Here is a 17,405-nt window from a genome sequence, read left to right as displayed (position 1 = left end):
GGGAGAAGAGAGCGAGAGAGAGAGGAGAGAGAGAGAGAGGAGAGAACTCATTATATTACAGTGTTCTTCAAACAATCATAAAGTCGGCAAACATTAAGGTTAGCATCAATGAAGGAGATGTTTCGAGAAAGAGAAGGCAAATTGCATTCAAAAAAGAAATAAATAAATTTTAATCCATTTCTTCTCAGAGCAAAACCTTCCCAAATCACATTTTCTGGCTCTTTCATATCACGAGTTCAATATTGAAATAAACTGAAATTCTGTTATCCCATACTATCCGTTGCGTTATGCATTTTTTCATGAAATGAAAAGATGGCGCAAATGACTGATTTTTTCTCTTGTTACAGTAAACTTATCCATTCATTCATTACATATCTTATGGAAATTTCATTCCAAGGTTATTAATACTACCAAGTAATCATCATTGTCACATAATTGTGGTCATCGTTACAGTAATCATATTGTCAGCGTCCTCAATGTAAGCGTCAATAATAGTCTTGCTTTTTTAGCATATAAAATGGAGTTTTATTCTTTTTCTTACTCCGAAGATTTGTTCGAGGAGGTTGGACTTTAAGAGTGATAATATGACAGATTGTAGAATGAAGTTACTGTTTTGTGGTTTGTATGTTTGATGATGTTGGTTAGCTGGTTGTTAATTACAAATGGAACTACATCTTTAATGTAAGTCTTTATTATAACGTAAACAATCTTGATGGTCTCATCTGTGAAAACGATAAGTGACTAGTGTGTATTCAAGTTAATTAAAGTAATTAAAGTTTTATCATCTATAATAGTTGTAGTGATAACGAACATTTCAATACATTAAGGTCCATCGAAAACTATATTTTACAACAATATGATCTATCTGGTGCTAATACCTACTGATAATATAATCATCTAATTGATAATATCAGAATGGATTTGGTTGAGGCTCAAAAATATATCATTGCACAACATCATGGAATTCCATGCTGCTTAAATAAGTTATTCATTTTTCATTTTTTCATCACTATGAGTAAAATTCTTGATTACTGATCCTTCAATAATACTCAGTTTAATCACTTATCCAGTATGTTATTAAATTTAGATTATGCTAAATTAGCATTAAATCATTACGAATTGTTCCTTTTCCCAAATATTTACTGTTACTTTTACTCATTACAATACTATGTTACGCATTGTGATAATAAGTATAATTTGATAATCTTCACAATCATCATGATTTAGAAAAGATTGAAAACACTTCATATCCATTAACTCCATTCATTAATTTTCGCTTTCTTCAAAAATACTCAACAACCTTTTCGAACAGATATACCGTATTCCATCTTCTACTAATCTAATCTTTATTAGTGTTATTTTGATTTGTAATCTGGCATCCATCATAAGTAAGCCTCAAAAATTAAACAAACACTGAATAATAATTAAGATCCTGAAATATTACTAAAATTATCAAAATTAATTTATTCTAAAGCCAAAATTAGAAAACGCACTTTGAGGAAATCAAAATCAACAAGTGAATGGATTATTTTGAACTTACTATTATAATAATTATTTCTCATACCTTATAATTACTATCTATAACTTACTTTCAAAGCACTTTTATTTATTTCATTCATAGCTTTATAACCTTTTAACGGACTATTGTTGTTGAATGCATTCTCGACATAAACCACTATTAAAAGTGACATAGATCAAATAAATCTTCCATGAATTGTCATATTTTCTAGTCATATATTTTTTTTCTAGCTATATTTTCTAAGTCTCTTTTTAATTCTCTTTCAGATTGTAAAATATGGCAATGATATCAAGAGTCAGAGCAATTAATTGCTTATATTTTAAAAGTAAATCTTATATACGTATATTAGTTTTTAAAGTAAGTTATAAAAAAGTAAAGGGTTGAGAAAGAAAAAAAAACTTTGAAAAATAGGAATTGTACAAAGGAAAAATCTAATAAAGGGAAATTTGAATGATGTTAACAATCGACAGACTATATTCTTGCTATCCATTTTATAATAGCAATATTTCGTTAATATTATGTGAAGAGATGTATCGTATATGAATTTGTGAGCAACTATTCCAGGCAATTTAGTCTTACAAGATTAATTAATGTATGTAAATAAATATTCTTACCTATATCTTTAAGTTAATTTGTATACTTACATCTTACTGACCATTGAATCCTCCTATATTCCGATTTCGTTTCATTGTCTGTATTTTTATTTTAATCAAATTTCAATCCTAAAATAAGTTTAAACATCAGATTGCTGTTTTTTAATCTCATCACTGATATCATCTTATTCAAGAAACAATCTTTGTCACTCATTTTCTCAGGATTTCTGCAAAAATTATAAAGACTTTGAAATGACTTTTCGTATTTCAGATTGCGATCGATGTTTCACAAAGCGAAAAAAAAAGAATCTTTGATTGTGGAATCAAAAACCTCTGAAAACAACAAATTACCCTTTCCCTTACTTGAGCTTGTTCATCTACCCTGTGGTACCGAGCTGTGTCTGAGTGATAAGCAAACACAATCGGTCACTGGGTAAAGGACCTAGCTCTGACCGATCATTTCATCTGTTATCAGTAATTTAAAAAAAAGATTATACCAATTGCGCTTTTCTGCACTTGTAGTGATCAATTTCATGAAGTCTTCCTACTATTTCTGCTACCGTAAACTCTGTAACACCACAGGGTGCCACTCTTCATGATCTTTCCCCTTCACTCACAAGAAATGATAATTCTTCAAAAAGTAAAGAACATAAATATGGTTGAACATGACATTTATTTCGATTCAAGCAATTTTCTGGAAGTATTTGGAGAAAGAAAACGTAAACCTAAAGATATTAATATAATGAGGGGATCTACCAAATAACATGGATAGTACAGCGCGGTTAGGCGGGAGATTGAAAATGGTATCTTCTAAAGAAATACCTAAAAAGAAAATTGCAACAGCGGAGAATTTTTTCTGAATTTAATATCTCTTGGCTTCATCCCTTCGATTAAACCTCGATGTAACTAAAGCACACCAATTCCATTGCAAGAGATAATAAAAGAATAAAATAAGTTAAAACATTTATAACATTCATGCAATTATTTTTAACATCTATAAACTACGAAGCAAGCACTATTTCTATCGAACCTAAAAAAAAGTCTTGGAATTGATTGACAAATCAAATTTTAACAGGGAAATACTAAAGCAGTATGAAGAAATAAAGCAAAAAAGAATATAAGAGCTTGCAAAGTGATTAATAATAAATGTCGACACAAAACAGTTGCACTGAACTTCTTACAATATCGGTATATTGAATGAAAAAAGGAGCTATGGACATAAGTCAAAAATAGATGGGGAAAAATCCTTTAAATTTTCAGTATTAGATGTGGATAACGAATTGCGTATACAAATCGAAATCAAACAGTTTAAATAAAAAAATTACTGAGATGACTGGTATTGTTATAAAACTTGGATGAACTTATTTTGGATTTGAATGATTTTGAAAAATATAATTGTTGTTTTGTGATGCAAGGAACTGAGACAGATTTTTACCATTTATACAACTGATTTAGCATTCTAAAAAAAATTGTTACATCAAAAGATGAATAAAATGCAGAGCAAAAAAAAAAGAATACCCATTAAATACTACGAGTTGAAAAGTCAGATTTAATTTTAGAAAAAAAAAAGCAAATTTTATTCGAAATATAGATAGTACTTCGAATAAAGCCAAAAAAAATCAAGAAAATATTTGGATGATACAGTGCACCTACTGAATAGACAAATAACAACGAGCACTTGCAGGGAAACGGCCTATTTCTAACTGCATATTTATTCCAACGATTTTTCCTTGTTCAAGAATAGGTGAGGACTCAAATATTGTTGCTCCAGCATGTTAAGATATAAATTCGATAAGCTTCATAAGAACATGAGAGGAAAACTTAGAAAAGTACATAAACGCAGTCAGAATGTAAGACCATAACTAATCACCCATTTGAGGCACTGATCATCGCATCCACTATTCAAATATTCACAACCGACGTCCCAATCGCCAAATTTCTTCAGTATATTGAACACGTAACTATAATTTATTTCGCCATCTGTATCGGGTTCACGACGATCTGGTACTTGAGCCACTTGAACATGTCCTGAAATTTGGTTAGTAATTTCACCAAGCAGAAAGTGGTAAACACTAGTTCAACTTCTAAAAACTAATAAGAGATCACTAGCTATGATGCGCTCCTCTTCTTTTGCATGTTCTTTTTGCCCAAGCAATAACTTGATTTCTTATATCCTAACGATTTGAATTTAAAAACGAAAAGGAAAATTGTCCAGAATGGCTGTGCAGCAAAATGAATTCTTTAATAAATTACCATCTTCAGAAACACTAGTCATTCTTTAGCAGAAGATAATCGCAGTAACAGTAGTAATAATAATTTCAGAAAATGTAAGCAAAGTCAAGAATTTACTTACCTGTAAAAGGTGCCAGTGTTTCAATAATAGTGGTAAGCTGCCCACAAATTTGTTGAACATGAAACAGATCCTGCAAAAAAGTGATGTTCATCCCTATAGAAGTAGAAGAAAAGTGAAAAAAATGTAGGTTTAGAATACCAAATTCATATAAAATTGTGTTTCAAAAATGCGCAGTACTCACCAACATGATCTTCAGGTTCGGTTCATTGATTTCCTTTAATACTTTCAGAGCTGCAATATATTTTTCATTATCTGTCTTTGAAATTAATCCGTAACAGCAAAATTTCTCTAGTTTCACATTATTGCGATCAAGAAATAAATTAATGGAAGCTGAACACTCAAAAGATATTAAAATCGATTTGCACCTTTCGAATAAGAATTCATGAAATAGCCAGGAATAGCAGCTTCGCAGATTGGTTCAATGAGACAAACTATTGATTCCTGAAAAACATTATTCCTGATATCGTTATCTACGGCAAACATTATAAAACTGGGCATATATACAGTTCTCCAGAACTGTAAATAAGTATTTGCACGACAATAAAAATTAGCCTTCAATCTGTGCTATTCATATACATATTTTTAAGGCATTTCTGCCAATAGGTTTTGATAAATAAGAAAATAAACGCCATCAATTGCTATATTCATTTTTTAACCTTTCTAAATTGCTGACAAGCCAAACGAATATTCTTAACATAAACTTCGTAACTCTCATCGGTTCGATCAGCTATACCAGCCATTACGTGAACCTAAATTCGTAATGAAAAAAGATAAAATTGTGAAAAACGTAAGAAGTAATTGATTTGGAAGCATATGAATTTCCTATAGATTTCAGAACATTCTGATAATGATTTCAAGCATAGCAAGGGAACCTTTTGTACATTCAGTTTTTTCGCATACTGAACTGCGATATTCAAAGACTCAATAAACATGGATCTTTGCTCCGGAAGAGCTGCAAGACCACGAAAGCCTTCAGACCAATTACCTGCAACAATGCTTATGAAAGCAACATATATGAGAAAACAGAATCAAATTTTCATAATAATCGCAAATAATTAACGGATGCACTGGATTAACCCAAAAATCCATCACTGAAATCAAGCGTAAATCAAGCCCAGTGGTAGAAAATTGGGAAAAAGAAGAGAGAGGAAGGAAAACGCTTCAAAGATAATTGAGGGAAAAAAAGTGAAGAGGTAAAGAATACCTGCGGGTGCATTAATCAGGACATGTTTGAGGTGATAACGTTCGGCTTGTTGTAGCAGTTCCTCCGCTGACCATTCATACGGCAGTGATACTTCAACAAGTTGAAATCCAAGTGCAGCTGCTTTCCCATATCTTCAGGTACTGTTCTGGATAATTATAGAAAGGATAGTTCTAAATACAGCTTCCTAATCAAAATAAAAGTTATTGGTCCCAAATTGATATTAATTTTTTCCACTTACTAAAGCGCTGCTGTTCGTTACCAAAGCGCTCTGGGACAAATAAATTTAGTATCGTAAGTATGTTGAGTAATTCTGTACCGATTACTGTCCACTTGTCAACTCGAACTGATATGTTGCATGAAGACGCGAAATTGGAAAAAAAGTTTATTCAAATAAATTAATTGGGTACTTTTGTAGTAAATCCATCTCACGGAACATTGTCGTCAAATTTGCAACTACACGCATCGTTTCGTTCGAATGTTTCAAATTTTTTTTGGTGGAAAAATCAATAAACCTGAAGAAAAGAAAGATAGTCGAATATAATGTGAATCGATGAAATATCCCCAGTATTAATTCAACACTCCAGTACTGCATCATCCCGCTAAAAATTAATTTTACGCACATGTTTTTTCAATTCTTTCGTTTGGTAATTTGTACATCTAATTATTCTGATTTCTGAAACAATGAAATTGTTTGTTTAAGTCGAGAGGTAAATAGGAAGAAATAGAAGTGCTCTTCAACTCATACAATCCTATAACATGAGAGGTTTGCTGATTTAGTGCAAATGATAATGACATTACTTAGATGAAAAGTGTCTGTATATGTTGTCACCCTCCACTTATAATATTTTATCCTTTCCTGCTCCTTTACATCATTAAAATTTAAAATTACATGGTCAACACGGAAGTGTCTTAATGTCCTCACAATGGTACCATATAGATTTGAAAATACTTTGGAAAAAAGAGAGACAAAGGTTGAAAAGATAAGGAATCAAGAAGAAATGCGTCCCATAAGAGGCATTGGATTGACTTGCCAGCTGTTATGTTGCCGATTTGCGATAGTTTTGATAGATCGCAATCGGCCAGGAATGTATTTGGATTCACCTCTCGGTGGTTTATCAGAGGAGAAGGGTTGGAGTCGGTCTGGGAAATATTGGTTAATCGTATAGTATTCCTTCAAGATAGACTTTAAGAAGCCTAGATGGAATGTAGTGGATGTATACCTTCTCCTTCCTGCCATTTCTCTCGGGACTTCTTTCCGTGATAAAGATAATAATTTAGCGATGAACATTTACCACTCAGTTCTGATCTGTATGCTCATTACTTTCAAGTTGTCACCAACACTTACGTATCATATTTGACCAGTATAGGGGTGTTTAAGAAGTTTGTGTTAATTATATATTTCATCTGTTAATTATATATTTCAAAGTTTTAGTAAAATGGACAGAAGGGAAAAATATTTTCCGTACTTTCCTTTCTTTTCGTAATTACATTATACATTATGAACACGTACTATTCCCGCGTTTCCAATATTTCAGACGTGATTTCGAATGTACCAGACATCCTCATCTTAGCGAAATGGCTTTACTTTGACACCAAAGTGTGCATTAGGTCGACGTGATGATCGGATGTTAATTGACCACTGAAGAATATAGGAATCATGAAGCACTTCTCTCATAGTCATCGATAGACCGAAACATCGAAGTACACCGATTAGAAAAACATTATAATATGTCACATTGCTAATAACGTTTCCTTGTTAAGTTCACTTAAAATAATATATAATTTTTGCAAGATTTCAAAAATTCATTGGCAGATAATTTGATTATTGTTTGAACCTATTTCAACAATATATTAAACAAACAACAAAAGTATGTAATATGATAGATAAAATGATTAAAAAAACCTTCACAAAACAAGTGCCAACATTTGGCTACAGTAATCAATGAAGATAGAAAAACAAAACGAAACAGACTAAAGTAAGATGTACTTGCACTATTGCTAAGTCTATAACTATCTATGGTTAACAGGGTAAATATTAAGTATTGTAAAAACAGAAGGTTGAAAAGTAGTAGAAAAAAAGAAATAGAAGTAGTAGTATCAAGTAGAGGTTTGGCGCTTACGGAATCTGAATGGATAGTAGCGGCTGTATTTGCTAAAGGATGACAATCTTAGAATAAGGCTATCTGAAAATAAAATATCCTAAAGTTATAGTCATTAATATTCATAAAGTCTTTGTCCTAAAGTTATAGTCATTAATATTCATAAAGTCCTTATCCTAAAGTTATAGTCACTAATATTCATAAAGTCCTTATCCTAAAGTTATAGTCACTAATATTCATAAAGTCCTTATCCTAAAGTTATAGTCAGCAATACAAATGCGGCTTCTTCCAGCTTTCTACTTTTTTCCTTTTTGGGAATGTTTCTTTCGCACTCTTTCAATACTAATCTTTAAAACTTTACTAAAGATTATAAGTCTTAATAAGAGGAAAAACAAAAAGAAGGAAATTTCTGCTTCACCTTGTCGCTTCTATCGTTAAGAGATAAGATGGACAAGAGAGGAACGTTAACCAATTGTTTGCAGTTACTTAGTAACTTATTTGTAAATATGTATGGTACCTGTAAGACCTAATCAGTAGTTGATTTTGCTACAACTAACTAATTCGAAGTTTCCTAATCAATTTTTATGACCAGTAGAATAAAGGTAAAAGTGATAACATGTATGTACCATACCTGTATCTGTGTACCAAATTTTACTCGAAAATCAGTTTAGTATATTCGGTTTGAACACAAATTTTACTCGTCAACTTTGACTTTCATCAGTTTAACATGTTCCATTGGCTTTTTTCATTTAATTTATCAGTGCCGATGCGAATTATTCGCTGTGATACTCTTACTGAATTTGGAAAAAATTTTAAGTGTATGATGCATTTAATAATGATTTGTAATGGAACAAATGATTTGTAGTGATATAACCAAACAATCCTTTCTATGTTCCAAAAAATACTTAAAATAAATTTAAGAAATCAGATGATCAGCCAAAGAACTGCGCATTATGATTGTTTGGAATTACAGTTGTATTATTATTATTTACCAAATTCAATGTGATATGCTGGATTACAACGTCATTTAAGCTTTCCTTTTTTATGAATGATACTGAAGAAGCAAGTTAAATAGACAATTCAAACGGTATTTCTAAGCCTAAGCAAATTTTGGTTAAACATTAGTTATCCAATTTCTTTCAAAGAACAATGAGATTACCACACAATAAATTGTTTTAATAGGCTAACTCAGAACTGAAAAATTTTATAGTTTATATCTTTACTCGATTATAGTTATAATTGCACTTATTCAATTTGTCATATCTTTCTTAAAAAAGAGCCCTGTCTTTGGAACAATTATTCTTAATTAAAGCCTTCCACTTTTGTTCAACTTTTTTCGGACTTCATTCTGTCAATTTTCATCCTATTTATTTGATCGAACATTTTTTGCCTTATTGTCTTTTTCAGATATTATCAATGTTCACTTTCAGTTCACCACCTGTTTAAGAAGAATGGAAGTTAAACCTGAAAGTTGAAAGCTCCTGAATGTTAAAACCAAGAATGAAAGTGTTGCAATCGCTTTCTTAATTTCATTAAATTATATCAACAATATTCAAATTATATCATAATTCATATTTTCTTAATTTCAAAAAAAAAGCATTTTAGTTTTTTATTTCATGGAATCATTATCCATCGGTAATTCACTTCTTTTTAAAATGATTTATTTCATTAAAAATGGATTTTTGACTGATAAAAAATCAAATTTATAATGTTGTATTATTGTATTGTATGATGGCAAGTGAAATAATGAAGTCCTATATTTCTTGGAATAATGAAATATTCTACTTGTCAAATGCGAATTAAAAAAAGAAACAGTTTTGATTTTCCTAAAGCACAAAAAACAATTTAATAAAATTAAGACTTTACAAGAAGCGAAAAACCGTCGAAAATAGAGGTTAATGGATAACACTGTTGGTTGCGGAATCATTTATCTTATCTATTTATCAAAAAACCTGTCGAGAATAGTTGTATCCATTCTTTGCTAAGTATCTCTTGAACTATATCTCAATTTCTAGCGATATTTTTAGAAAAGATGATGAAGAAAGGAATGAAGTTTGACTGACGCAACTGATAAGATGATGCATGAAAGGCGTAATTGAAGAGAACTGGTTACCTTTCAACTTTTACTGTTTATAAATAATTTGTTTCAGTATCTGTTATTCATTTCTGGATGAATATTAGTAGCAGTTTTCAACAACGGTTTTGTTAATTGTGAATTGAAATGCGGTTGCTGATCCGTTATTGCTGAGCACATTTCGGAATACTGGATTGGTTCGTTTAAATTAGAAGTGCATATTTCATTGTAATTATAGACAGTGCCGCCAATTCTTCCAGTGTCGCCAATTCTTTTTTAACCGTGACAGAGATTAAGGGTATCTTCTTCCTCTTTGGTAATAGTACCTCAAACTTGGGTAATTAAACCTTTATTACGATTAATTTGTTAATACAACAATGAACTCGACAATTACGACTTCAATATAACAAATTAATAACGACAACACATGAAAGGAAACTCAATGACGCTTGATATCATATCAGCGGTATCAAATCAACAACAAAGAAATTATTAATTCACTGCTTCTTCCCGCTATTTCAGCGACAGCCGGAATTCAGTTCGGAATCCAAACATACAACCGTTCTGAGGATCATATTAGCTTTTTTCCATAATTTTATTAAAACTTTCACCAAGTAATTTGAATTTTAATTGAAATGACTTTTAAAAATGCTGCATTGCAACAAAATTATAAATGAAACAACAATAATGAATAATAGGACAATAAATATGAATAATTCATTTTAAATAAGGTAATGAAATTTTCCACAGTTATACTTTTTAGTATGAAAAAATTATTAGAAATTTGAAAGCTATCATAAATGACTACATTAATTAAGTTTTATTGAAATGAGGACGTTAATGAGATAAAAGGAAATGAGGATAACTTTGTCCAAATTTAGATTTTCGATCACATTTAAATCAGATCGTTCATTTCATCTTTGAAAAAATGATGATCACTTTTCCCTTTTCATACATTTCTAATATTCTTCCACTTCTTAATGACTTTTTTTTCAAAATTTTTTACTGGAATATTTCGAATTATTGAGTTTTTTAAACGATTTTTTCAGTTATCTATATTATTAAGGATTTTCTCTGAGAAGTAGTATCACTAGTCAAAGATCACTAAACTGAGCCGTGATTTCTTTTTTGAGATTAGCAATTTCTCGGCATATTTTACATCGGTGAGGATTTTTCGCAAATCATACGAGACAAAAACACGACAATGCCGCTGATGAAAGAACGACAGGCTGAATGTCAGAAGAAAATTGTCCTTTTTGGTGTCGCTATTAGGTAAATTGTTGACATTTATATTTTTGCTATTACTCTTACTCATTTTATCTGTTAAACTTGGAAGTTTTAATTTTGCCTTAAAATCGAGTGCAAAAAAAGTGTATTTATAATAGATAATGGGTTAAATTTTTGAAGGTATCAGTGGACTACTAATTGTCACACTTCATCGTCAATGAAAATGATTCACATCTTTTTCAGGAAGAAATTTCAAATTTCAATATAATAGCTATAATATGCAGCATGATTGTGACACCGCTACATCACAACTATGACACACGAAATTGAATCTTGTCAACAGCGTTCCAGAAATATGTGGAAGGAACATGCATATATTGAGAAGGTTAGCTTTTAATTAATATTATTAATTGAAGGATGGAACTGTTTAGCTTAAATTTTGGGAATTAGATCCGTTCATTATGAGCTTTTGGACAAAAAAGGAAAGTAGATGTAAATCGATAAAATTGGTTAGTCGTTTTTTTTTTTTTTGAAAACAATTTACTTCGACTTTAAATTTCATATTTTCAAATGCTAAACATCAGGGAGCAACGTTCGAGGCGCAGTCGACATCAGGCGTACTACTCACCAAATAATAATAAGGAAGCATTATTCTATAATGTTTTAAGTCCGTATTTGGATCCCAGTGCACCACAACCACAAATAGAAGTCTGTCCTGTATGTTGTAGCTGTGGGATTGGTGATGCTGGTCAAGTAGGATTACCTGGACCACCAAGAGATCCAGGTTTTGAAATTAGCTTCTAGTAGGTTTGTTACATTAAAAAATCAATATTATTAAAAAAATTCTTTTAGGAGCTGATGGATTGCCGGGTAAAAATGGTCGACGAGGTCCAGATGCAATGAAAGAACTAAACTATCGCTATCAAGAATGGTGTTTCGATTGTCCACCAGCACCAGCTGGTCCTCCTGGTCTACAAGAGCCAAAGAGAATTCCTGGTCAACGTGGTATACGAGGCGTTGATGGACCAAATGGCGTTGACGGTACTTTTAATTAAGTTCACATCAGAATTACGAATTCTATTTAAATGTTACTTACTTAATTCATGAGATTTCCTTTGCAGGATTAATCGGATTCCCTGGAAAACCGGGAAAACGGGACCTCGTGGAAGTCTTGGATTGAGAGGACAAGCAGGTCAGCCAGGAAAGATTCATTACATGCCTGGCAAGAAAGGAGCACCTAGCCCACCAGGTTTGCCTGGTCCACCAGAACCTGATGGTAAGAAGGGCGATGATGGAAAAGATGGACTGCCAGGGCCAACGATACGTGAGTTCATCAGAGCCTGTTCGTTAACTTCAATAGAGCATATACGCAAATAATAATGTTCATAGTCAGATCGTAGTTTTTTTCGTTAATTTATAAAAACTTTGAATTTTAGGGTCTTCCCGGTCTACAAGGACCACCAGGACCACCAAGACGGCCAGGAGTACCTGGTTCTCATGGACGTGGGGAAACAGGTAATTGTGCTTTATTTTATTTTGTCTTTCAAATGCCTTCATCAAAATAAAATTTTAAATTCAAATATATTTTTAAATTCAAACATATTATAAATTAAGTAAAGTCTTTTTTTCGAATTCAATCTGCCAAAGTCTAACAAATCGTTAATTCAAAAAGAGTAGAGACCTACGAACTGGTTCCATAAGTCCATCAGAGCTTATTCGTTAATTGGTATAATTTGGTATCATTAAATACCAATGGTATATTGACCATTGGTCAGTTTCTTTTCTCCCAAATCGCCATGTTGCTATCGGTTGTTATCCGTTATCACGAATATCAGAAATTTCAAAAAAGAACTGTTTGCTTAGAAATCAAAATCAACTCATTATCACCATGTAACATACTTTCCGGATCAATTACCACAACTGCTTTAATACAGAAACTAAAATTCCGATTTTCTTAGGAAAGTTTTCCACGAATTGTTGAGAACTATTTCCGAGATTCTGCTGGATCAAAAGCATGTCTAAGATAATTTGATGATTTATGCCATACTGTCAACAGAAATTTTGAAGTCGAAGTTCTTAAACATTGTAGTATTTGCGCATGGAATTCTTGCCGAATTCTAACTTTAACCGCTATTTTTGAGCATGAGAGATGTAAAATTACTATGCTTTCGGCCAATGTAACCTGAATAACAACCAGGTAATAATACCTTCATCTGATACCAATACCTCTACACAGGTAATATATTGAATTGTCCATTATTTTGCAAATATTTCTCTGTTTGTAAATTAAGCGCCATACTTATTCAAAAAAGAATAACAGGTTGTTATAAAAGGTCGTATTAAGTTGTTAATTAATTTTGATTCAATTAATTGAAATAATATAAATGGGATATATGTGGGGGGAAAAAAATGGCCAAAAAGTAGTAGTCGAACGTTTTAGCTACTTCATCATGAAGAGAATGGGATATTTCCTTCTGAAGATATTAAAATCAGATCGCGATATCCAGTAGATCCATATGTCTGTAGACAATGTCGGAAAAAATGCTTATTAACTGTGACAATAAAGATTAAAATGACATTTCTCACATATATAAGCAATATCTTCAGGGTAACGGAAATGAGTGTGACCATTGTCCGATGACACGTTTCGAATCCGGTTATATATAACGATTACTGTATTTTCTTCTTCTCCCACCACTCTCAACACCCATAATGAAGTATTCAGTAATGAATTTGTGAATTTTGTTTCAAAATTTTCATTATTTTACACTTTTTGTTTTGAATATATATTTATTAACATTGTAAATTTGCTTACAAATTTACGTATTTACTGGAAATAATAAAAAATAATTCTAGAAATTCTTGAAGAAATACGCTTGTTTGTTTGTTTCCTTTTCCATTTCATGTGATAATTACTATATGAAGATAAAAGGTGATAAGAGATATTGTTTCATTCTAGAGAATTGTTAATTAATTTAGTGATAAAAATAGATGAAATATGGTATAACAGAATTTTTTCTCATACATTGAAAAAGGTATGATATGATTGATGAAGCAATAGACTGAATGGATGAACAATTGTGGAAAGATGGACTGATAATGATGAATTGATAATACATTTACAGGATTATTCTTCAGCAATCGGCAGAGCAAGCCATGATGGAAGTTCATGTTTATAATTCGGATAACGACGATTTAGAGCTGCTTGAATTTGCTCAATAATAAATTTATAATCTATTGGATAAGGCGACAATGTCATATACATTAATCTGTAAAGATACCTATGATAACATATATGGTGATTAAAGGCATATGTCGATGTAAATATGCAAGAGGTAAGAAGAAAGGGAGAGATATATGGTATGAAGAAATCGAGAAATTTTTAGAGAAAAAGAAAATTTCGAGCTTAATTTTCTCATTTAGAATAATGATAAATGATCAATTAACATGCAAATGGCTTTATTGATTAAATGATCGAATAATAAGCATTATTATTCCTATCTATTAAAAGTTAGTATTTACCTGTAAAGGGATCGAATTTCTCTGGGAAGTCGTTTAAATTCAATAGTTCGATAAAATAAACACTTCATATCACATACCCGCTTTTCATCAAACACTGAACGCCACGGTAGTTTACCGGAGATTAATTCAGCAATCATGTAGATTAGGGAAATGATATCATCTGATGGACCCTGCAATATCATCTATTCCTTCAGAACTTTTTTTTTCATTTCGATTCGTTTGCTTTTGTTTGCAATTCTTATGTATCTTTCCCTCGAAGTGATTATTCAATCGAATAATTCCCATCGGAATATCATCTACCTGTTCACGACCTCGATGAGCTCGCACAGAGCTGTACCGAATCGTACCAACAAATGGTACATATATACGTGGTTTGCAAGGCCATGGCAAAGCTAGGCTCAAATCGATAATTAATATGCGTGATTCGACAGAATCATACGAGATTGGGTTACGATATGCAAAACTGCAATTGTATTCAGTCGAAAAATTAATATATTTACATGCATTAAATTTTGTCTCTCTTCATGATATTAATTGAGAGAATAGCTTTAATCGGCTATCATTTATCACTTCCAAATAATTGCAATACCTATACGGTGAGACCTGACGATGGACATAACCGAGCCGATGAAGTGATGCAAGGGCTCGAACACATCCCATCATAATGACCAGTGCTAGATCCAATGGAACAGTGCCAGTAGGTGATAGTGATAACAGTGAGCCCACCACTGTTGCATGATATTCCAGAATAGCACATGGTCGTCCAATCCATTCCGGATCTCGTTCAGCATCTTGATCGCCATTTTCACCGAATATCATCTAATAGCAACTGATTCTTGGAATTAAAAGTTATTTTACAAATTATTTAATTTAATATGCAAATTTTCCAAAAATTTATAAATTTCAAATATTTTATCTTCCTTATTTTTGATTATCTTGCTAATTACTAATAAATTTTACCTTTCTGAGACGGCCATAACAAATTATTTTTGGGAAATGTACAGAGCGACCTTTGGTCATCTCTAAAATTTTGACAATTCGGTGTATGGCTGTGTTTTTCCGATCACTTGCTTTATCATGTCTTGCAACTAACATGTGCATTACCTATAAATTTTTTAATACGGAAATTGAAGTAATGTGACCTATTTAAGTTATTTATCATTCAAAGAGAAACATAAACAAAAATTAATTAATAAAGTGAATCAAAAAACTGCAATTAATTTAGGGGAACTTTGTAAAGTTTCTTGAAAAAATTCAAATTTTGATTTGTAGTTGTATGATATCAATTCAAAAGAGATTGAGATGTCTTGTTCCTTCCATCAAATATTTGAAACAAAATTTTTATGACTTAAAAATGGAAATGAAAAGTACGGTATCAGGTGCTTTGTCGTCATAAATTTGATGCAATGTATATTCGCGATCTACCGGCTCATCTTCTGTGCATGTTATAAAGAATGCATGCTTATCATAATCAATAACACCGCAGATATTTTCCACATTTTCTTCAATTTCACCCCAAAAAACTGTTCCTCCCATGTTTTGTCAGTATTGAAACTGAAAGAATTTTTGCATAAAATGTGGGTGTAATTGAGATGATATCACATTATTATTGATTGATTAAACCATGAAATGCGTTCAATATTATGGAAAAAAAATTTTGAATAGTTATCGAAATATGCAAATAACAAATAATTTCATTCATACTTATTTGAAATACGTGTATCTTTTGAATATGAAAAAGAAGTAAATCAGTGCGGGGGAGTTGCATATTTCAACAAGACAAATAAATGTCACATTTTCCGAGAAAAATCGTAATGAAATGTCAACATTGAACTCGTCATTGACATCATTGTATATTATAAAATTTCACATGCACGTATTTCCTTCTTAAATTAAAACACAATAATGACGTAAAAACCCACTAAATAGAAATAATTAAATTTTAGTTTTGATGCATATTTGTCAAATGTGACAGTGGAACTTGTAATTAGCGTAATCTTTCTTATTTTATTGCTTATATTTTCATTCATTTATTTATTTGCTCTATTTTGTTATTCTGCTCATTCGTTTTCGCTAATACAGATCGTAGCATATGAATCATTCGAATAGCACTAGCCGGAATCGGCAACTTTTCGATCCACCCATTGCTTGCCTTATTTTGATCCGGAAAACTATCGGAAGATTGCATCCATCCTTTTGTAGTTTGGCTGGATTTTTTCTACAGCTTTTGAAATAAACTAACCTCTCACAATAGTGGCGACTAGAAAATATATTGGCAGCCAAAGATCAGTCTGTCTTTTATGTTAGGGTAAATTTACAAACAAATTTGCATACTATTGAGTGAATCAAAAAACAAAAAATAAAAGGAAAAAAGTTGTCGGCTTTTTGATGTTTTCAAATGTATCTTCCGGAAAGAGATTCGTAACATTGACAATTCAATTGCTTACATCTACAAATTAGATTCAATTGGTTAGCTTCAGTTGATTTTTTCAGTTTGATTTCAGTTTCAAGAAATACATTTAATCTGTGTTTACATTTAGTCCAGATGGGAATCTCCCGCAGTGAATCTTAAACTATTTTAATTAAACTTAATTTATTTCGAATACTTCGGACCCATTTTATCACTATGTTATATTACTTTATTAAAAATTGCTTTTACTGATGCAATTACTGTCACAATTAGAGGCAGAAATAAAGAAAAGAGTAAAGTGTCACTTACTTTCCTTCTTCTAAATCATTTTTACTTTCAAATTTATAATTACTTTCACAGTGAGTGATGCAAAAAATCGTGGATAATTGAAAAATCTGTCAATC

General features: G+C 31.5%; 5 protein-coding genes across 5 annotated transcripts; 3 read left to right on the top strand and 2 right to left on the bottom strand.

The window, feature by feature from the left end:
• Positions 1-3,955: 3,955 nt before the first annotated feature.
• LOAG_06497 (hypothetical protein) lies at positions 3,956-6,132 on the bottom strand (the record flags this gene model as incomplete). The annotated part of the gene is made up of 8 exons (XM_003142033.1): positions 3,956-4,140; positions 4,466-4,535; positions 4,647-4,696; positions 4,831-4,906; positions 5,122-5,214; positions 5,338-5,450; positions 5,670-5,800; positions 6,077-6,132. The coding sequence occupies 8 exons, from the start codon at positions 6,130-6,132 to the stop codon at positions 3,956-3,958; spliced, it is 774 nt and encodes a 257-aa protein (XP_003142081.1).
• Positions 6,133-6,592: 460 nt separating this feature from the next.
• LOAG_06496 (hypothetical protein) lies at positions 6,593-7,832 on the top strand (the record flags this gene model as incomplete). The annotated part of the gene is made up of 3 exons (XM_003142032.1): positions 6,593-6,822; positions 6,948-7,049; positions 7,697-7,832. The coding sequence occupies 3 exons, from the start codon at positions 6,593-6,595 to the stop codon at positions 7,830-7,832; spliced, it is 468 nt and encodes a 155-aa protein (XP_003142080.1).
• A 3,214-nt stretch (positions 7,833-11,046) lies between these two features.
• LOAG_16831 (collagen alpha-1(V) chain) lies at positions 11,047-12,249 on the top strand (the record flags this gene model as incomplete). Its single annotated transcript, XM_020449490.1, has 4 exons — positions 11,047-11,114; positions 11,654-11,853; positions 11,922-12,110; positions 12,191-12,249. 4 exons carry the CDS (start codon positions 11,047-11,049, stop codon positions 12,247-12,249), a joined length of 516 nt encoding a protein of 171 aa, XP_020306977.1.
• A 35-nt stretch (positions 12,250-12,284) lies between these two features.
• On the top strand, positions 12,285-13,736 carry LOAG_16830 (hypothetical protein; the record flags this gene model as incomplete). Its single annotated transcript, XM_020449489.1, has 3 exons — positions 12,285-12,415; positions 12,506-12,584; positions 13,677-13,736. The coding sequence occupies 3 exons, from the start codon at positions 12,285-12,287 to the stop codon at positions 13,734-13,736; spliced, it is 270 nt and encodes an 89-aa protein (XP_020306976.1).
• A 460-nt stretch (positions 13,737-14,196) lies between these two features.
• On the bottom strand, positions 14,197-16,127 carry LOAG_06493 (CK1/TTBK protein kinase; the record flags this gene model as incomplete). The annotated part of the gene is made up of 6 exons (XM_003142030.1): positions 14,197-14,338; positions 14,592-14,761; positions 14,892-15,054; positions 15,181-15,410; positions 15,552-15,695; positions 15,963-16,127. The coding sequence occupies 6 exons, from the start codon at positions 16,125-16,127 to the stop codon at positions 14,197-14,199; spliced, it is 1,014 nt and encodes a 337-aa protein (XP_003142078.1).
• Positions 16,128-17,405: the final 1,278 nt, after the last annotated feature.

The sequence above is a fragment of the Loa loa genome (genome assembly GCF_000183805.2).
Source record: "Loa loa unplaced genomic scaffold supercont3.22, whole genome shotgun sequence".
Taxonomy (NCBI): domain Eukaryota; kingdom Metazoa; phylum Nematoda; class Chromadorea; order Rhabditida; family Onchocercidae; genus Loa; species Loa loa.
The sequence above is the reverse complement of the archived record's forward strand: the minus strand, read 5'-3'. Positions and strand labels throughout refer to the sequence as shown.